The 23,070-nt window shown below is 42.1% G+C and overlaps 1 protein-coding gene across 1 annotated transcript in view; it reads left to right on the top strand.

The window, feature by feature from the left end:
- The window catches only part of Itga8 (integrin subunit alpha 8), a 197,443-nt gene that overhangs the window by 78,099 nt on the left and 96,274 nt on the right, over window positions 1–23,070 (top strand). The window contains exons 12-13 of the mRNA XM_052156913.1: window positions 34–239; window positions 2,439–2,630. Coding sequence (XP_052012873.1) covers window positions 34–239; window positions 2,439–2,630 — 398 coding nt within the window. The remainder of the gene's footprint in view (window positions 1–33; window positions 240–2,438; window positions 2,631–23,070) is intronic.

Genomic DNA, 23,070 nt, shown 5'->3' on the forward strand with positions numbered 1-23,070 from the left:
GTGTTGACTGTTCCCTCTCTCCGTTCCCTACAGCATGGATGACATATTGGTCGGGGCACCTCTCTTTATGGAGCGAGAATTTGAAAGTAACCCTAGAGAAGTGGGACAGGTCTACCTGTACCTACAAGCGAGCGCCCTCCTCTTCCACGACCCACAGGTCCTCACAGGCACGGAGATGTTTGGGAGATTCGGTAGCTCTGTGGCCCACTTGGGGGACCTGAACCAAGATGGATACAATGGTAATTTAGAGCAATGGGTGGGACTGGCTTGTACCTCAGGCATGCTGCTGTTGCAAGAAGGAAGCTATGGCCATCTAAGAGATTCTTAATGGTGGCAGCCCAGTTATTATTGTTGACTCCATAAATTCTGAAAAAAATCTCCAAGCAAATTTAGGTTTGTATGTTTTGATTAATTTAGATATTGATTGGAGATTTTCTTGTGTGATTTCTCACTGGTGATTTGAGAGCTGTATTCGTTGTGATATGAATATAGTGGAGATAAATACATGTTGGTAGGTTATCAAGCATGTAGTTTTGCATGCTTATGCTGACCCATTCTTGGTCAGTAAATGTCATTTTAAAGTTCCTTCCCATGCTTGCTGTATTATGGTGTTAAATCCTTATTTGGGGCATGCAGTCCTTTAAGCAAGGAATCCATAGATGCTTCCTAGACACTGTCTCAGAGAATGCTGATGCTCACATCAAAATTTGCATATTTTCGGGACACGTGAGTGAAGAACTAAAGCACATTATGTTTGTCATTCAAAGAGGAAGCTATAAGAGGAATTTTCTAGATTAAACTAGCACAGGACAGATTCCCATCAGATGGATATTCACATGCACTAATACCAAGTGTTTCAGACTCAAAATATCTTTGAAAAAAGTCTCAGCAACTAGTCATTGTTAGAGTCCTGTAAACCATGCTTGGGTCAGGAATATAGGTCAGCAGTAGGCCATCTGCTTAGCATGAGGAAGGTTCTTGACTCAGGCCCTAGAATGGAAGAAGAAAACCAAGTTCCTATTAGAGGCCATGTTCTGGGAGGATGAAAAAGACATGATCCCCATTAAGTAACTTGACTTGTTGCTTTCTAAAATGATCGTCCTGGGGAATCCATGCTGCTGAGTTCTGCCAGCTACCTTTCTCATCCTAGTTTCTACTTGTCTTTCCCCTTGAACCGGTTCTGATGTTCTTTAAAGCTAAGAGAAGAATCTCTTAGACTCTGGACATTAGTGTTCTGGAATACAAAACAAGCAAAATAATGTCAAGCTATCTGGGCTTAAAGTTGGGACAGCTGGAAAGTTAAGGACTCGGAGTGGAGAAAGTGTTCCTTGCTACCAAACATATGACCGTGTTTCTATTTTCTACTAAGTTTATTGTCTTCAGAACTGCTAGACCATTTATCTTGGGCAGGCCAGTAGAAGTGAATCTATGATTTCCTCACTATAATATAATTCTCAAAGAGAATTGAGTCCTGATTCACTCAGTGTTATCCACATAGGAACATGCAGTGAGTCATTTCACCAACAAAAGAGACTCCCCCTTCATTTGGTTAAACTCATGTTACCATGTGGTAACTTCAAACTGCAAAAGTTTCTATTTAGTACTCAAGGAAATCCTGATAATCCACATGGCTGATGATAAATGTTATATTTGAGCAATAGTTGGCTGTCTCTGGGTTTCCTAGTACTCCTAATTATAAAATATGATTCTTCTAGTTGATTAGATCAGGGAATAATTAAATAAAGCAATCCATGGGAATTGAGCTTTTGATTTTATTTTTTGAAAGAAGGAACTCCCACAACAGTATCTTACCTGGCCCACCAGCCTCCTAATATATGGTAGGGCCTAGCTATGCCTCTCATCGTTGAGGTCCCACGTGTACAGTCCTCTGCTTTCTCTGGCTCTCAAATTGGCTATGCTCCTTCCACCTCTGGATCTTCCTAAGTTAGCTACTTCTCCTGAAAGGGTAGAAGAGCTCTTCCTTTAAAATGGCACAGGATTAATTCCTTTGTGACCTCAGATTTTAGTTTCAAGTGACAACTTGTCTGACTACATAGTATAAAATGATGCTCCATTTATACTAAAATGCCAGTGTTTAAAAAAAAAAATTTACGGCACCATTTTTCCTTTCAACATTTCCTTAATTGTGTCTCTATTCAAAGTCTCCCCAACAACAAACTTTCTAAACACCAGGGCCTCTGAGTGTCTCCCTGTCCTTGCCAGTGAGTACCTAGTACACGCTCAGTACACACTCACTGTGCAAGGGTAAGGCATGACATTCTTCCGTGTTGCTACAGTGCTCCAGAAACTCTGGGGAATAGAACGAGCCATTTGGTCTTTGTGGCATTGCTTTTGGAATGTACTTAATTTTTTTCTAAAATCTTCTTTCTTTCTTTTTTTCTTTCTTTCTTTTCAAATCTGATTTTGTGTCTCTGTAGACATCGCTATCGGTGTGCCCTTTGGAGGCAAGGATCAACAAGGTAAAGTCCTCATTTACAATGGAAACCCAAAAGGCTTACACAGCAAGCCTTCCCAAGTTCTGCAAGGAATATGGGGGTCCCAGACCATCCCTTCTGGATTTGGCTTTTCTCTAAGAGGAGACGCAGACATAGACAAGAATGATTACCCAGGTAAGGTTCTCTGTCTTTTCCCACATGAGTACTTGCTTCCTGGCAAGAACCCCGTCTCTGGAAAACACATTATGCGAAAGCGTTTCTCTCATTAAAAAAATGAAGGTCAAGTTTAACATGGCACAGGCTTTTCTGGTATGATTCCAGAGTGACTTTCATAAGCATTTAAGACAAAACAAACAGTTCCTTTATAGTCAAGAGACACTGTTAGAAAGGCAAGATGACTTTCAAAGCTGCCTTGGGCATAAAGCTTGTCAACTCTGCAACCCAAGTTTGCGTTGAAAACCCAAAGTCATGTGGTCTCCACTGACATTCCACTGGCTTCGGCCACCTCTCTAAAGTAATTCAGTTTAACCTGTTATTCCCTTTTAAGCTCAGGGTCACTCTTAATCAGAATATAACCTCCATATTTTTGTTGCAAGTTGCATGTTTTCAGAGTGTATTTTCCAACCATATTCCTGACCATTTCAAAGATGGTGTGACTATTTTAAAGTAGAAAAAGAAAGAAATGGTTCATGATAGGAAACATGAGCTCTTCTTGGTTGCCTTTTTCATAGTGAGGGTGTGTCGTGGTGACCTACACTTGCAGATGCCACGTAAACATATGGGTTTGTCCTAAAGGATTAGCTTGGTAATAAGAACATTTAGCAGAGAGCATTGGACTTCTTGGTTTTGTGGTTCATTGGTGACTTTTATGCTGGTTTTTAAAAGATTGTTTTAATAAATCTTAGAAACCATTTATAGTTGATGGACAGCTGTACTTATTAAAACCTGTCTCTTCTCACCATTCTTTTCTTAATTGGGAATTTTCCATCTGTACATGGGGCTTGGTTTGGGAAATGGTTCGGTAGGCTGATAGTACAAGAATACATTCTTAATTCCCATTGTCTGGCTTTCATTTTCTTCTCTGTAATTAGGCAAAACAAGGTAACACAATGTATTATAAATTTTCCAGAAACTTTCCACAGTAGGATTATGCTATGTGCTAATGCTACCTGTGGCAATACCAAAAAGCCTTAGTTAAATCTGTTCTCTTAAGCTATACAATGCTAATCAATAATGATCAATATTTTGATGGGGGAGAAGGGTCTACTACATAATATATTCTAGTTTTGATTAATTAGATTTTTTAGTTGTTACTATTCTAAGTGTGTCAAGGTGATTAATGAAATCCAACTCACATGCTGGGATTTCAGTTTATTTAGAGAATTATGGCTATTCATTATGTGTGTCATAAACATCCTTTCCCCACAGGTAGTAATAGGGAACTCAACGGGCAGAACGCCTGAGCTTTCTACAGGGCAAAGAAGAAGAGGATGCATCAATCAAACAGCCAGTGCACCACTTCCTGTGAAGGCTGAGCTAGGGCCAAATGAGGGTAACATGAGAAACAACTTTGCTATCAGATTGTGTTCCTTCCAATTGAGCAGAGCACGGAAGGAGGAGTAGAATGAGCCAGGGTCTTCCCTGTGTCTCTTCGCACATTCTCAAAGTGCAGTATGGTTGGTCTTCATGTCATACCTGGGAAGACTTGTAGGGTAATAGGATTTAGATTCAGGTTTTAAAACTTAACCAGGTATTCCAGGTCCTTACTGAGCCTGCCTGTAAAAGCTGAAGGGATGGCATCCCTTGGATACTTAGATTTGTCAATGCTGGAAGATGCTGAGGGATTTGGGTTTTGAGCCCAGAACTCTACTTTCCAAACCATGCTTCAGAGCCTTTGTTGGCAAGAACGTTTTTGTCTAAGCTCCCCTACTCCTTTCTCCTGACAAGGATATCAAGCTAAGCAGTGGCTCTTTTATTCCAGATCATTCTTGTGTTGTTGCTACCAATGTAAGGTATGAATGTACCACAGGCTACAGTCTCATCTGGAAGAACTGAGTGAGGAGGGCTCACTGGAAAATATTTCAGTTTTCAGTTGGTCTACAATTATTGGAAATTACCTGTGTAGTCAAAATGATATTCTACCAAGTTTCATTTCATTTAAAATATACTGTCACAGTATAAAGTTAAAGTGTATTTTAAAAATTTTAAATATTTAAAAGAGGTTAAAGGATTATCTCAAGTTGCCCTCTGACCCCTACATGTGTGCTATCCCTCTCACACATGCATGTGCAAACACATACACAAATACATACATACATAATTAATTTTAAAATGAAAGCTATCTCAAGACAATACAAAGGCAGGCGGAGCTCACCAGGCCCTGTCAGCCTCCTCCCTTTACTCTCCTCTGCTTCCTCCTCAGTCCCGCCCTCATTTCTCCTCCCCTCCCTTCTGTTCTCTCCTCTCCACTTTCTTCCTCTATCCCATGTCTTTCATCTCCCCTCCCCCAATGGCCTCTCTCCCTCCTCTCACTCTCCTAACTTCCCTCTTCTCTCATCCCCTTTCTTCACCTCCCTCCCCCTGCATTTTCTCCTCCCCTCTCTTCTCCACTCTCCACCCTTTTTTTGCATCTCACCCTCCTCTCTCTCTCCTCTTACTCTCTCTCCCTTCCCTTCTTCTTCCCTGTCTTCTCATCACCTCCCCTCTCCCACCCCATCCTCTCTCCCCTTTTCCTTGTTGCCCTGTCTCTCCAGACCAGAGCTCTCTGTACACAGGATGCACTGTTTCTCTCCCAGCTCCAGAGATGATGACATTCTTCACGTGAATGCACTTGAGGTCTGCAACTCATGTCAGTCTAGAGTCCTCTGGGAAGAACTTGGATAGACTGAAACAAAGGGTGACATTGTCCAAAACAGACAAGAGTCGACTTCTAGACTATGCAGGCATCCCCAGAAGCATCCAGTATGGCAAGCCTATCAAGCCAATAAAACAAAAATGACCACAGAGAACAATAATGACAGTAAGACACGAGAAACACAATCTAAGGGGAAAATATTGCTCGAGATGAAATACTGTTTGTCTCAGCCTTCTTTTCATGTTGGCTGTTTTAGTTTAGAGGCTTAGCAGAAAGATAAGTAAGATGCTTCATTCTGTCAAATAGTAATGTTCTGCTGTGCTATGGACTCCACACTGCAGACAAGTCACTGCCCTCCCAATCTTAGAATTATAGTCAAAGCTTACAGCAAAGGCCAGGGATGATGTAAGGGGTAAAGCAAAGCTCATTGCCACGTGGTGGCTGCTCCTCTCTATCCAAGCTGACCTCATATGAAGGCTGAGTACCAGACGACCATGCAGGGGAGGCAAGGAGGGAAACTATGTCGACAACACATGACTGCTTTGAACAGCTCAGAGGCATCCAGAGTCAGTGACCAACCACAGGGCAAGAGGCAGAGAGAAAAGATGGAGGCACACTGAGAAGCCATTTTGCATATCCTCCCCAGTGATGGGAAAAGGACACTCTATGTTTTACCCTAGCTTCGGCGTGGGGACTGGATAGGTGGGGAGCTGTATGCTGGGGTTCAGTGATGAGAGTGATCTTGATCTTGGTTGGGATGGGATGGTCATGAGGATGCAGGGAGATGAAGAGCATCTTTGTAGGTGAGTAACTGTTGTGTATGCACAGGGTAAGGAGAGGGTGGATTTTTTTTTTTAAATGGCTTCCACTTTGCAGACTTTGGCATCCAGCTACATGGTGGGACCATTTCAAATTCATTCAAAACAGCAAACAGTGCAGAGTTCCAGATCTGTGGCAGAGGTGATGATTTGGAAACATTGTAAACTTGGCCTTCCAGGGATCATATGGAGTAGGGGTGGGGTGTAGTGTATTTGGAGTGTGGGGCTTATCCAGGGTGCAGAGCCAGAGGACATGGGTACTGTGTGAGAGGCTGTGTGAGGTGCCAATCTGAGGACAAGGCAGACACAGTAAGATTCCACAACCCATGAATTACCATCCAGAGGCCCTGCTGAAGACAGTGAGACTCTTCTTAGCTAAGCAGCTATTGCTAAGGTCCACCAAAGAAATGACAGACAGCCTTCACGCTGGACAGATAATCCATTTTGTGTTTTGATTCTCTCTCTCTCTCTCTCTCTCTCTCTCTCTCTCTCTCTCTGTGTGTGTGTGTGTGTGTGTGTGTGTGTGTGTGTGTGTGTGTGTGTGTGTGTATGTCTCACTGTCGATCTCTCTTTCTCGCCTTTATATTGTGGCAATGGTAGTGGTAGATGTGTGTGTGTGTGTGTATGTGTGTGTGTGTTCCTGTGGAAGCCAGATAAGATATCAGAGACCTTCTTTATCACTCTCTGCCTTACTGCCTTGAGATAGGAACTTTCAGTGAACCAGAAGCTTCCTGCTTTCCCTAGGCTGGGAGCCCTCAGGATCCATCTGATCCACCCCACACTGCTGAAGTGCATACACAGACATGCCCAGGTTTTTTTTCTTCTGTTTCACATGGGTGTTGAGAATTTGAACTTGTAGCTTCATGCTGGCAAAGCAAGTGTTTCTACCCACTGAGCTGTCTCCCCAGATCCCTTATCTTGACTTTCTTTAGGAAAACCATCAAATGTAAAAGTTCCAAAATTCATGAAATACTTGTATCTTGAAAATTCTGGGGGGTTTTTTTGGTTTTTTTTATTGGCTATTTTATTTATTTACATTTCAAATGTTATCCCCTTTCCTGGTTTCCCCTCTGGAAACCTTCTATCCTATCTCCCCATCCCCTGCTTCTATGAGAGTGCTCACCAACCCACCCACTCATGCTTCTCTGCCATGGCATTTCCCTACACTGGGGCATCAAGACTTCACAGGACCAAGGGCCTCTCCCTCCCACTGCTGCCCTACAAGGCCATCCTCTGCTACATATATGGCTGAAGGACATGGATCCCTCCATGTGTATTCTTTGGTTGGTGGTTTAGTCCCTGGGAGCTCTGGAGGGTCTGTTTGGTTGATATTGTTATTCTTCCTATGGTTTGCAAACCCCTTCAGATTCTTCAGTCCTTTCTCCAACTCCTCCATTGAGGACCCCATGCTCAGCCCAATGGTTGGCTGTGAGCATCCGCCTCTGTATTTGTCAGGCTCTGGCAGAGCCTCTTAGGAGAAAAATACAGCTTTTTAAAATAGAATAGAATAGAATACACTCACAAAAAATTTTAAATGTTGTTGAATAATGCACTTATGAACTTGAAAAGTATATATTTTATGAGAGAAATAGCATTAGTCTTTAGACATTTTATAATCATTTGGTCTTAATTATGTCCTTTGCCAGAAGAAAATGCCCAGACTTTTCTGTAGTTTCATAAACAGGCACCTCCAGTTCCCTGATTACTTCCAGAGCATGAGCTGGTTCCAAAATCAAAACTGACCGACATGATACACATATAGGTTTCACCCCCATCAAGGAGGAAGTGAGGGCAGATTCATCTAACAGGGAATTCCTCCACTCGGGAAGCCCAGAGGCACACATGAGCATTCACACAGACACATTCTTCACGGTTCCACTCTAAGCCAGTCAAAAACAAGACCTAAAACCTTTACTTCCTCAACCTACTCATCTGCAGAATTTATGAAGAAAAATAATACAAAGACAGATTTAAAATTCCAGGTTTGGACCAGACCTACTTCTAGAAGTTGTTACCAGTTGAAAAACAAATAAAACTGGTGCTTACCAACAGTGGTGGCAAGTGAAATTACTGACCAGGTTACAATGAGTTTAATTTTCTAGGTATTGAAATGAACACTGCCTCTCATTGCAACACCAGTGGGCTTAGCACTCTAACACTGTTGTTTTCAATTGTCCTTACTGCCTGCTGCACAGCCTTTCTGAGCAGCCTATTATTACCCAGCCCCACCCCACCCCCGGGACATGTTGTATCAATTCATAAATAGCAGCAAGAATTCTAGTTTTCTTAATACAACCTGGCTTCTGTTGACAGAGAGAAATGGTAGGGCCAATTGTCCCAATAATTCAAGTTCAATATGTTATGTATTTGAGTAGGGACACTCTGTCTCTCTATCTTTGGGGGGAGAGATGCCAGCACTGAGCAAACATTGGGCCAATTGCAATAGTAACATTTTGCAAATATAAGCATAAGGGTGCACATATGCATGTGTCATGGGCAAGGGTGTGTGTAGGTGTGCATGTGTGTGCCAGTGCAAGTGACCATATATTCACGGAAGTCAGAGGAGGGCATTGAGGGACCTTCTCTATTACTCTCTGCCCTATTCCCTTGAGGCAGGGTCTTTCACTGAACCTAGAGTTAGACTGACAGCCAGCAAGAATCAGTAATCCTCCTGTCTCTCTACCCTTCCCACCTAGTGCTGAGATTACAAGGCCACATAGCCATTCCCATTTTGCAACCATAACTATTGATCATTAAGAGTCCCAAGCATGCTAGACATGCAAAGATAAATATAGACTATATCCATTTGAATATTATTCTTTAATTCTTCTAACAGAGCTACCTATGAAGGTCTATTTTTATATGCTTATGACTATGTAGAGCAGATGTTTGGTAAGACTAGATGACACTCCATTATTTTTTGAAAAAATGTCAACCAAATATTATCTTAGTAAAGTTGGATAAGCACATGTCAACAGTGATGATATTCAGGCCATCCTGTTCAGATGACCTTTGACAGCCTCACACTTTGACATTTGACTTCTTTGACAAGTGAGATTCTACTTCCTACGGGCGTTTGCAGTGTTGTGTGTATTTGGACTTCGAAGCTGGAAAAAGATTCTTACAAAATACTGTGGGTATCTTAAGATAGGAATGGAATCTTCTTGTTGTGGTGAGAGTCAAAACCTCCTTATCACAGTTATGCTTGGTGATAGAAGATTCTAAGAATTGGCGTTCTCCTAGGCTGAAGATGGAGTGGCCAGCTGTAAATGTGACTTCCCTAATTTATAGCTATGTAAGAGTGAGAAAAAAAGTCTTAACCTTAGTTTCCTCACCTGTAAAATTGGACAAGAATGTGTAGATGTAAAAATTAAATGTGGTGGGATGAGGAAGATGGTTTGGGGGCCAAGAGAACTCACTGTACAAGTGTGAGGATCTGAGTTCAAATCTTTCACATCAGAACTGGGAGGGTCCCCTCATACACGTGCACCCCTAGGGCTAGAGGGTAAAGAGAGAATGGGAGTCTTGCTAGCTGCCAGCCTTGCTAGGCTCAGTGAGCGACTGTGTCTCAAGGGTTTCAGTGACAGAATGATAAAGACACCCACTGCCCTTGTCTGGTCTGTCAGTGTTTGTTTCTTTGCATGTGCATCTAATATGCAAACAGCCAAGGCTGTGTGTAACAAACTCAGATCACATGAAATCAAACAGATCATATATACCACTTCAGGGATGGCGACTCCGAACTTTACTTTTCAAAGTATATATTTTTGAGGTCTACTTTTTCCTTTGCATGCTAAGGTATTGTTGCTGTTGTTGTTGTTGTTGTTGTTGTTGCTTGAATAAACAAACCTCCCTAATTTAACCTATGGGGATATGTTTGCCTCCTTCATCCCAAACAGGAGTATGAGTCAGGTTGTAGCTCCTGTGAGCTCTCCAGCTAGTAAGCCCTCAGCAGAAAGTTTCCCAATATCCTGTGGATTGCTATCCCCTGTGAATCCACTCCTTATGCCACCTCACTGCCACCCTTAGGTGGGAGATGAGGAGTCAGGGCCTTCCCTCAGGGCCTTCCCTCAGGGCTGTCTGTGCTTTGCTGGCCGGCAGTGAAGGGCAGTGCAGGTATTTCCCAGTCCCTCAGTCATTTGAATATGTAATTACAATCCAACTAGACCTCATCTTCAATGGGAGGACAATGCAAATTGAGAGAAATAAACTTCTAAATTGTGTAAATGAAAAGCAGACTGGTCGTGGGGGGTTTAAAGATAACTCAGATATCGGTACGGCATAGTGGAGAAAAGCCCAGACCACATGAGGGGAGAGTCAATTACAAAACTATAGATACTAATTGATAAAAATAACGTGAGATTTTTTTCACCGTCACTTATATGATATGCAAGTCACATTTCTTAGATATTGTGTGCTGTCATTGGCACATATAAATAGAAACCACAGATATTTTCATCTAACCAATGGAGATGTGTTGAACTTTCTCCATGGGTCCTCACTAGAAGCCAAAGGCTGCCCAGAGGATCCTGTGTACATTTATTGAGTGAAAACACGCCGGAGAAGAAACAGCTGTGAGAGTTGGGAATCCTAAAATCCAATGATCTCGTCTAATCCTGCTATCCAGGATTGCATAGCAACACAGCCTGCCAAACACATAGCCAGCCCAGGCATCGGAGGAGGGAGGCGGGATGGACAGGCTCTGCTGAGGAACACAAATCTCACAGGCACTAAAAACCAGAGAAAACATGGGCCGAGGGCCAAGACTATCATTGTCTTGTTCAGGCTTCTAATATATGGTGATTATATCATGAAGCCATTTCAGACAATTACACTCAATGAAATAAAATGACCCATCTGTTTTAGTGAGTGCTGGGGGAGGGAGGGAGGAAAAGAGAGGAAAGAGAGAGAGACAGAGACAGAGACAGAGGGAGGGGCGTAAGCTAGGCCAACCTCTACACGAGGGGAAATAAAGGGGAGATTTGAGCTAAAGGGAATAATGTATTTTCTTTATTTAACTTTAAGGACCTTGAAGCCATTGATGTGAAGTTTAATTGAACTGCATTCAAATCTTGTAGTGAAAGTTTATGTTCACGTCTCATAGTGCTTGTAAAGCATATAAGCCAAGCAAATCTGGCATTGTTACTGAGGCATACTGCTCATAAATTGATTGTAACACATTAGAAATTACAATATCGCTGTTCTTGTACGCATAGCCTATGAGTTTAACTGGAAGTGAATGAATTAAACTGGACAAGATCTTGAGTTTGAGTCAAGCCAAAACGAATGGAGAGGTAATGGGCTTCTGTTTCTAAGACATGTCACCCAGTGGGACTTAGTAGCTGGGCATCTCTGGGCCATGCTTTCACTGTCTGGAAGTAAAATGGGTGTGTGAGTTGCTACTCCAAAGGTCTGGCCAACAGCATCTGTGCTTATAACTCGGAGCTAGACACACTGCCTCCCAGGTGTTTCTATAATATATGCAGATCACTAAGGATCTGTCTTAATAATAAAAAATATATATTTGGTGAAATTATATATATAGATACAGAAACAGAGACAGATGCAGAATCAGATACAGAATCAGATACAGATACAGATAAAAACCTTTGTCTTAGTTAGTTTTGGGATACATTTATATTCCCAGAAAAGTTATAAAGATATTCACACCTCGCGATCCTTTTCCATGGGGTCCCCTACAGTCAGCATCCTGTATAACTGTAGTTCAACAGCCATCGGCTAATAGATCTGTTAGTGATTTAATGGCACTTAACTATTTTTGGTTCTTACATCCCTTTGTCCCACTCCACACCCAATCACGGATCCAGCCCTGACTTTTGTCAGGTTCTCTTACTTCAACTGCTGACACTCTCTGGGCCTTTTGTCTACTGTCACAACCTGGACACCCTGAAGACTGTTGACCAGGCATTTTGAAACTTAGTTTTGTCTCAGTGTTTAACTAGAATTAGACTGAGCTCCTGTATTTGACAAGAACAGCACCCAGTGGTCCTACACCCATCCCGGTGCCTCCTGTCCAGGGAGTGTGATGTCTGCTCTCTACTCAAACTGCTGTTCTTGCATCAGGGGCTGTCTTCCAAGTTTCCCAGCTAGAAAGTTGTTTGTTTTCTATTAGAGTGAGTCTTTATAAAAATACTGTTAGACTAGGGAAATTTCTGTCTATGCTTTTCACTAATCTTAGCATCCATAAATGAGCCTTGCCTGCAGATTATTACTGACAAACTGTGATGTATCTAAATTCAGTCTATATCTAAATTTGTTCGCTGTAACTCTAATATAGGAAATATACAACCATTTCTTTTTGTGTGTGTGTATATATATTATACTAATATGGAATCATAGTTATTTAATTTTTGTGTCATATTCCATTTCTATGTCTATTTATGTTGCTGAGTATGATTCACATTGAGTGACTGGGAAGACATTCTTATAGGTTTCACTGATGTTTTAATATTACCAATCTTTCTATAAGTATTTCTATACCCTAAAACATCTCACAATACTTCAGGATTCTGTGGGGTTTGGGTTTGCTTATTTGCTGGTTTTTGTTGTTGTAGTTGTTGTTTGTTTTATTTTTGCAGACCCCACAGTCAATCTTTCTTTAAGAAGCATGGTTTTTCCTCTCACCTTTCTCTAGGAGTGATATTTGGAAATCAAGATCTAAACACCAAGATAAACCTTGTAATGTACTGAGTTAATAGGCTGCCTTACCCCGTACCATCTGTCTGCTATGACCCCCTTCCCACATAATCTGTCTACTCCGAACCATCCATAGTAGTTCAAATCAGCAAATTTCATATTTTATCACATAGCTAAACTTGGTGAGTCAGAACTTCTTGACTTTATTCATTATTCACAGATACTCAGGCAATATAAACCCTGCCCAGCTAATTTATTGAACAGTCACTAATTTTCTTTATTCTTTAAAAACATGACAGAAGAATATTAATCATGTGACACTGAAGTGATCACATTTTAAGGAGCACAATTATTCACTTATTCGTCAAACATGTACAAAGTATACAAAGTACCTTCCACATGCCTAGTGCTATTCTGGATGATAAGGATACAGTACTGAATTAAGTGATGATTCAGGTCTTTGGGCCTCAGTTCCAATCCTGAGGGTGACAATAGTTGCAATGGGAAATTGACAAGTCACAGTACTCAGGAGCCTCAGTTTCTTCATTAGTAAAACTGACATAATACCTGATCTGGAGTTAAGTTAGATAATGTGCATTAAGTAGCTAGCATCTTTACTAATATTAGCCATAAATGAAATAGTGACAGTATATAAACATAATCTATGTCTCTAAGGAATACTGTAATCACAGAGACAAATCATCTAATAGTTGGCTTTGCTACAAGGTAGAATAGGAGACAACTTTTAAGAAGGTTGAAAATGGGAAGATTTCAGGGAGGTCATCTGGGGAGAAAGCTTAGTCACAAGAACTTGTTCTATAAGCCTAAGAACCTAAATTTGATTTTCTAAAACATTCAACAAAAGGGCCTGCATGGTGGCATTTGTCTGCAATCTCAGCCGTGGGGATGTGGAGAAACGTAGAAAAGTAGATGTCTGGGACGCCATGGCAACCAGCTTAGTCCAATTGGCAAGTCCCAAGCCAATGAGAGACAAACCAAGGTGGACAACTGCTAAAAGAAGACCTCTGAGGTTGCATACTCACCTGTGCACACATGTGTAAGTGCACACACACACACACACACACACACACACACACACCACAGTGCTACCAAGATAACCAAAGACTCTCTATGGGAGAATTAAGTTAAACATGGTTCCAAGAAGTAGGTGATCATAACAGTTAAATGAAAAAGCAACCCAAAGGAACCCCGCAGTGCATGTCAAGGGTGCTTACCACAAAAACAACAAAGATGACCCTCTGGTGTGGACAGATTGAAAGAGTGAATGGAAGGAGAAGGCCGAGGGTCATATGTCTTCAATATGTTATAACCATCGTGTGCAAAAATAATTTCCTACTTTTGAGAAGCCTTCATTATATCAAGGTTAGAGTGTGTGAACTAATTCTCTGACTGAGTAATACTTCAGTGAAGATGAAGAACTCACACATTTCTAGGTCTGAAACGCACAGACTTTTTTTTTTTTTTTGGAAAAAGGATCTTGGCATACATAGTGAATGTTAACTGTTTCATTTAACATAATAAAAATATTACTTAATTTATCATGTTAGCATACATAGAAAAAAATAAAGACACACCATTTTGTGTTGTTGAATCATGCTAGGAAAGAAACATGATGAAAAGAAAATGAAGTTCTCTCTCTCTCTCTCTCTCTCTCTCTCTCTCTCTCTCTCTCTTTCTCTCTCTCTCACTCACTCACTCACTTTTCGAGCAGTTTGACCCAAATTTCTAGGAGCATGAATGGAGGGAAGGAAAATTAAAAGAGTTGAGGATATATGCTTAAAGGCCTTGAGTAATATGTTAAATAACTGATAATGTCTTAGGACGGTAATAAGAAATATAAAGGGCTAAAAACTTGAAAATAGACCCAGTCTTAATAGTAAGCAGAATAAGATGTTTATGTATCTACTTTCCATAACTTCAAACTTCAAATATGCTCTTATATTTTTTGGTGTGTTTGCAAGTGTTTTACAACTATTTCCCAGAAGATAGATAGATAGATAGATAGATAGATAGATAGATAGATAGATAGATAGATAGGCCCATATTTGTAACACATACCAATTTCCACCCTGTAAATTTTTTCTACCATGATTGATTTTGAACTTTTGTGACTCTCAGGCGACAAGAATTATACAATTGTCCTAGATACAGATGAAATGAACCCAACATAACTTCCTTCTCCAGTCCAGCCACTTACAAATATTCTAATTTCCCATTTTAGTGACATCTTGTCAAGACTATCCCACCTTCCATTCTTCAGGAGATGGTGTAGAAGGCATTGTGCATAATTCTCAATAGATGTGACAGTTATGTTCTTGATGAGATATGCATATATCAGGTGAGCCTGGACTAGTGACTCGTCCAAAGAGTGTTTGCTCTGCAAGCAGGACGACCTGAGTTTGATTTCCCAGAACTCATGTAACACAAAAACAATCAAAAACCAGGCACAGTGGGACACAGCTGTAATCCCAGCACTGGGCAGGCAGACACAGGAGGACTCCTGGGACTTGTTGGTGAGTTCCAGGTTCTAGTGAGAAGCCTGTTCTCAACAAGCAAGAAGGATGGGTCCTGAGGAACAGGAACTGTGGCTGCATTTGTCTGCATGACCTCTTGTTTGCCCCTGAACCACGCTGACTGACGCAGGGTGCCTTCCATCCAAAGCTATCATCGCTAATCTTAGAACTAGCCCTAACGTCCTCACACCTGAGTCTGACGCTGAACTAAAAATACCACAGAGACTTGGTAAACAATTGACTCCAAATTACATTTTACAGCCTATTTAAATAACATCCAACTTGGTAGTAGTAAGACTGTGGCATTTCCCATGTCCAGTGAAAGAAATTAAATAGAATGGCTATTACATTACATAGCATGTATAAGGTGCTATCTAGTCATTTAAATTTTACCTAATTTCTTTCTAAGTATCATAGTGCATACTGGCTTTTTTTTCCCTGAAAGCCATGGAAACATTAGGTAAAATGGGATGTAATTTACACTTGATCTTGCTTGCAAAGACACAAGTTCCTGATGCCATGCAGAGGCTTTCTTGAAGCAGGTTAAGGGTAAGAGTGGCGTGTGGAAGAACTAGAAAACACCTAAGCATCGCCATGCTTGGGACTGCATGCTATTCCTTTCTCTTATCCTCTAAATCTTTCTATAAGTAATTTATAGTTATGGATATGCAAATGAACACTGCTTCATTGTCCTTATTTTTATTTGTCTCAAAGCCTTTGCATACCCTAGTTATTTTCCCATACTTTCAGTCTCCACTTAGAACTCCACTTAGAAACTCGGGTCAAAGGTCACTTCCTCAGGAAGCCATCCCTGACCGTCGAAATGCCCTGGAAGCACACATCTCAGATGAAAGCCTTACCAGCATGTTATTATTACATAAATGCCCTTCTTAAAACCAAGGGAGGAATATTGTTTTGGTTACTTTGGAGTCTTGGTGCTCTCAAACCATTGGCAGGCAGATACAAAAGAAAGCAGGCAGAGATTAGGTGAACATGTGACTCATTGTCTGGATGAAGTCTATGAATGCATGAATCGAGGCACCAACTACCTCACAGGCACAGGTCTCTGCCTATGAACCCTGGGCCCCATCGCTCTTTAACTCACCATTAGTTTCTGTCTCTACCGGAACTTAGTAAGTTTTATCTCTGCGTAGAATGAGCATGGAAGCCATTTTATCTTTGTGTGGAATGAGCATGGAAGGATACGTAGAGATGATGACGATGAACTCTGGGGGCTCTTCCCTGGGGGTTCCACTCCAAGCGGAAGCTCATTCTCACAGCTTCGTCCTTTCCTCTTAGCTTTAGCTCAGCCGGACACATGGGTGTCTGTTAGTTGTTCAAACTTCTGTAGCAGCTGCCTTAAGTTTTTAGCATCCATGATGAAATACAAAATAACGTCAGATATAATTGTTTGGCTCTCTCTCTTGGTACTGTTGGACCATCACAGTGGGCAAGATGGAAGAGTAGCTCACATCACACCAGAGCAGGCAGGAGGCAGAGCAGGAGAGCGAAAGGTAGGGTCATGGGAAGATGCAGCCCCCCCAAGGACGCTACTTGGGGTCCTTGGGATTTAAAGCCACCAGGGAACTACTACTCCAACCAGGCCCCGCCCTCCACAGGCAGAGCCCCGCCCTCCACAGGCAGAGCCCCGCCCTCCACAGGTGGAGCCCTGCCCTCCACAGAGCCATTTCCTCTCAATCTCTGTTGCAAGTTTGAATCCATTAGTGGATCAAGTATTGATAACATCAGAATCTAGTCATCTCTGGGGATGACCTCACAGACATACACGGAAGTGTGCTTTATAGGAAGCCAGCCACTTCTCATCCCATTCAAGGTCAAGGCTGAGCCATCACACCAGCGACGTGAAGAGTAGTAGCACACCTGAAGCCAGGAGCCCAAGTACCTCCTACTTCATCCAAGATACCCTCTTGGCGTATGCTAACCTCAGCTTCGCTAACCATAAAAAAAAAGGTTATCTAGACCAACCCTCACCATTCAAGATTGTTCTGGAGGTTGTTAGAAAACTCTAATAAGATTCTTGTGACCGGTCGTGTCTCAACTCTTCCAGTCAGGTGAAAGTGGCAAGACGGTGCTCAGCTTCCAGGCTGAGGTCTGAGCTCTCCACTTCAGATTCGGTCCTGTGTTCTAAAATGATGACTCAGATAATCACTGTATTATCACCAGAGGGTGTGTGTGTGTGTGTGTGTGTGTTCCTATGAGAATGTGTCTGAGTATATGTATATTTATGAGAATATGTGTGTATGTTTGTGTGAGAATATGTGTGTTTGTAAGTGTAAGTGTGTATGTATGGGACTGTGTGTGTGTGTAATGTATGTGAGTGTGTGAGTGTGTATGTGTTTGTATGAGAATGTGTGTGTGTTTATATGAGAATTATGTGTGTATATGTGTGTGTGAGTGTTTATGTGAGTGTGTATGTTTGTGAATGTGTGTGCTTATATGTAAGTGTGAGTGTGTGTGTATGAGTATGTATGTGTTTGTATGTAAGTATGTCTAAATGTGTGTTGGTAAGTGTGTGTGTGTTTATATGTAAGTGTATGTGAATGTGTGAGTGGTGTGTGTATGAATGTATGTGAGTGTGTATGTAAATGTGTGTGTATGAGTGTGTATGTGCTTGCATGTGAGTGTCTGCATGTGTGTGTGAGTATGAGTGTGTGGTGTGTTGTATAAATATGTAGAGACTAGAGTTTGACACTGGTGTCTTGTTTCATCATTCTCATTTGTTTCTGAGACCTGGCACTGCTCTGGGCTGCCCACTGCGCATTCCCACCTTGGGTTTTCACACTGCTGCTGGGGATGTGAACTCAGGCACTCAACATTGTGCGGCAAGCTCTCTGCCAAGCGCACCTACACTCTAAAATGGCCCATTTGAAAAAAAAATAGCTAGTAAAGTCTTCTTAAGCCCTTTCTATTTGCATTGCTAATGGAATATTTTTTTCCATGTGATATTTATTTTTTAGTGACATTTTCCTATGATGTTCGGGATCATTATCTGAATCTATTCATTAGCCCTAAGAGGGTTTTTACCAGACAGTGAATGAACAGAGGGGCTGGGACCTGGCCAGGCCTTAGATGGGATCGGGAAGTAGGTGGAGCTCTTTCGTGGATGCCTGGAGCCTCTGATCTCTGCGTGTTCTTCTTTCTATTCCCGAAAGCTGCAGAGTGCAGAGCTGCAGTTTGCCTTCCCTTAAACATGTGCTAAAGACGCCCTAATATCAGCGTCAACTTAGGAGTCATTCGGAGAGCCAAGATCCGTCTAGAAATTTCATCGCTACGGGCCCTGGTCTATGGGGTCCACTGTCTGTTTTGCGGGGATGGACGCTGTATATATGCTGAGTCAGCACTCCATCTCTTAGTACCTTGTCATCTCTCGACCTCAGTGTTTAACAAGCCCCTCGGCGAGCTGGACACCGGCCTTCTCCTGCCTGACTAGCAGACGCACCTGTGTTCTGTGAAGCAAGGCTTGCGCTCCATGCTCAGTAAGATGCTGAGGAACCAGATGCCTGGAACATGGAGCCTCTGGTATAAATGCCCGTCTCCCCGCTCCTCTCCAATCTGTAATTTGTATCTTTACAATGGCTGCCCCCAAATCCCAGAAAACAAACCAACAACAAAACAGAAACAAAAACCATGTATGTACTCCTACTCTTGTGAACAAGAATTCCCAAACCAAGATGGCTGTGGAGTTGGCTCCTTCCACAGGTCTAGCCTCGGCTTGTGCTGACCGTCAAGTGTTCTCAGGGTTGAGGGTGCATGTCCTGTGTCCTCTTAGAATACTAGGCCTATGGGATTAGAACCCTACATATAGACATGTAGACATACCCTATGGTGCTTCCTAAGGAAGATTTTTAACATCGTGAAATCTATTGAGTTTATATTTTTAATAAAAGATGTAGGTATATATAAAATATATTGCCATTATGTCCTCCCCCATTTCCCTTTCCTGCCACCCTCCTACTCCTTCTGAGCCCCTTCTTCTCCACCCAAAGCACCCCTCTTACTCTCATGTCTTTTAAAAAGTACACACTTCAGTGCACAATACTTAGAAGGCATATAAAACCCCATAATGTTTTAATCATAGGAATTTTCCCTCAGGCAGGATATGGGAGTATTGGGAGCTTGTGGCTTTTCTGGGGACTGTGAACTCATTTCCTATAAATTGACAAAGGACCCTGGTCCTGAAGAAGAAAACTTTTCTCCAGAATGTTTGGCCACTGCTGGACAGCGTGCACGTTCAGACACACACACACACACACTGTGCATTAGCATGGCCCCTGACCAGGATCAAGTGAGATGATTTGTACAGTGACACCACAGTGGAAGGTGGGGGAGGAGTGTCTTTGCAACCACAGGATGCTAATAATGTGTAGAAAACTATTTTCATAAGGCACACTCATTGTTTGATATTCTGCTCATTTTTTGTGGGATTTTTATAAAAAGGGAAAATAAACCCTTTGTAAATCACAATGTTGAAACCTAATACTGTGCTCAAGCTCATAAATGTTTTTCTTGGGAGTTCATTTGGAAGCATTTCAGACAGACTGTTAGCATTATTGCATTCTGGGATAAAACCGTGCTTTTTTTTTTTTTTCTCTCGAACATTTCTTCCTCAACCCATAACCTTCCTCTGTAATATTTTGCATGTTGTGATAAAATAGCAAGAGAGTCAGCCTCTGTCTATTTTTAGATTAACATAGTTGCCAAACTTTAGGAGACTCCTCTGATGCCGGCTTCCCACAACCATGAGCTGTTTTCTGCTCTCCCCCAAATGCCAATTTCTCTATTGCCAGACTTACATGCGGCCATTTTTAATACCAAAATTCTGTAACAGGTGTCAAGTCTTATAATGTCTCTTAGTATCCTCACTATGTAGAGGGAAAGATCATGTTGGGTCTTCAGGAATTAACTTTATTTGACTGCCTTTTTTTGGTCTTTACATACTTAGGAAAGAGACCTAGCAGATTTGGGACAGTAACGGGCAGTGCCCAGAAGAATGTCTATGTTTTATGAGGAAAAGCAATCTCAAAACAGGGATCAAGACTTGGTAGGTTGAGTCACAACATTCACATGTACAGGCTGGGAAAGCCATGCTGAAGCAAAAATACTTAGACACACACATAGACACACACACACATACATGCACATACATATACACACAGGCACACACATACATACATACACACACATACACACACTAGCATACACACATACACACATACACACATACACACATACATGCACACACACATACACACACATGCACACACACATACACACATACATGCACATACATATACACACAAGCACACACAGGCATACACACAGGCATACTCACATACACACATACACACATACATGCACACACACATGCACACACGCATACACACAGGCACACACACATACATACACACATATACACATACATGCACACACATACACAGACATGCACACACACATACCCCTCTGCAGGAGAAAGGCTACAGCTCAAGGTTAGGAGGCTTGGGTTAGATATGAGAACACATAAAATCACATCCATCCAACCCCACCAAATTCCACTCTTCAGGTTCCCTTCTTATTTCAGGACCTTCAAGCGTGCCACCAGCTATGAGTGAGTGGAGGTTTGCCCAGGGGTGTGGAGAAGTCACTGGCAAAGCAAAACAGGATTTGGAAGCCCTCGTTCTTCACCTTCCAAATCCAGCAATGTCCACCTGACAGACAACACTGCGTTTAAAACAGTGCTTCAGAGGTTTCAGAGGGAACTCAAGGAGTACAAATCAAAATTGCCCTGAATATAAATGATCAATCCTACACATATGTAACCACCTATATCTACCTGTTTACTGTGACTTTCCAGACAATCTAACTGTGGGCTGGGTGCTGTTAACTGGACATATATAAGGTGGTGCATACATATAATCCCAGCACGTGGGAGCTGGAGGCGGAAGGATCTGGAATTCAAGGTCATCCTTGGCTACATAGCATGTTCAAGGTTAGCCTGGGCTATATGAGAACCCATCTGGAAAACAAACAACAATAACCTTCCAAGAAAAAATAATATCAGTTTATGCTCTCATAAACCAGGCCCACAAACTCATGGCTCCCCACTAGTCCTGCTCCACGCCCCTCCCCACCCCTCCCATCCTTCTAAAATAAAAGGCAAAAAACCTGTCTCATCCTTTCCCTCATTTGCAGTCCTTTGATGACTAGTGAAGCTAAATATCTTCCCATGTATTTGCTGGCCATAAATATTTTATGTGAATTTTCCTCTTAAAGTTTTTTATGAGTATGTTCATGGTTTTATCAACCTGTATGGGGTTCTTTTTTTTTTTTTTTTTTTTTTTTTTTTTTACAGGTCAGGCATAAACAACCACTAGCAGTTCTTTTGTACTTGGTGTCAAACAGTCTGGTGGCCATTGAAATATGTTAACCTTTGATCAGGCCAGCACAGCAGCAATAGCTCCCTGCTCCTTCTGTTCTTCCAAGCATGTTCTGGTGTATTTGCTAAAATAATAATTGGAGGATTCCTGCATGGCCTCTTTATTTTCTCTAATTTTAAGGTGCCCCCTATTGAGCAGAGTTAATCTTTTCCAACAACAACTACCTTTGCATATATGTTATCTTAGGGCATTTATCTACTTTTTACATTTAATGACGTATGTGCCTATTCAGAGGCCAGCCTGGGACATTGGGATCCTCAGTTACTGCTCTCTGCCTTGTTGTCTTCAGACAGTGTTTCTCACTGACTCAGAAGCTCACTGCTTCTGCTTGCCTGGATGCCTATTTTTGCCCCCCAATGCTGGCTCTGAAGACACAAGCAGTCATAACTGGCTTCTTAGGTGGGTGCTGGGATTTGAACAGAAGTCCCCATGCTCTTATCCGCTGGTCTCCCTCTCTCCAGGTTTCTTTGGATGTTCTGATAACAACCCTCATTGTCCAGAACAATTCAAAATTAGTAAATCCTGTGCAGGTGTGTGTGTGTGTGTGTGTGTGTGTGTGTGTGTGTGTGTGTGCTGGACACATGCATGCACACATATGTTCACCTGTGTGTGCACATTGGCAGCCTGGGATGGACAGTGTGTATTTTCCTGTGTCACTATCCATCATAGTTTTAAGACAGTCTGTCACTGAACCTAGAGCACAGGCATGCAGCTAGGCCACCTGACCACCCACCCCCAGGAATGTTCTCTCCAGCCCTGACACAATACACACATCCCATGTGGACTCTCATGCTTACACAACAAGCAAGCCTACTGAGCCAGTCCCAGCCCAGAAAATCTTTTTGAGTTCCAAATTAAAAGGAGTTGTCAAAAGGCCTTTGCTGTAGTGCTCTTCAGATTAGTGGGCTTCTCAGGATGATGGGACAAGGAGAAGCTTCAAGAAGGGAGGTTGTTTACAGGTGAGAAAGACTGCCTGAGCATAGAGGGTATAGGTGTATGGGTGACAGAGGCTTCTCAAGGAAAAGGCCCTGAATGGAATGGGGGTTTTGTTGTTTTGTTTTGTTTGCCAATACCATGCAGTTTTTATTCTGATAGTTGCACAGTACAGCTTGAAATCAGAGATGATGCTACCTCTGTAAATGCTTAGTTTATTCATTCACTTTACATCCCAATCTATCATAGCCTCCCCTCCCTCCTCTCCTCCCAATCCCGCCCTTACAAATCCCTCCCCCTGTGATCCCCTCCTCTTCTCCTCAGAGAAGGGGAAGCCCCTTTTTGGTACCACTGCACCCTGGG

This window comes from Apodemus sylvaticus, chromosome 14 (genome assembly GCF_947179515.1).
Source record: "Apodemus sylvaticus chromosome 14, mApoSyl1.1, whole genome shotgun sequence".
NCBI classification, from domain to species: domain Eukaryota; kingdom Metazoa; phylum Chordata; class Mammalia; order Rodentia; family Muridae; genus Apodemus; species Apodemus sylvaticus.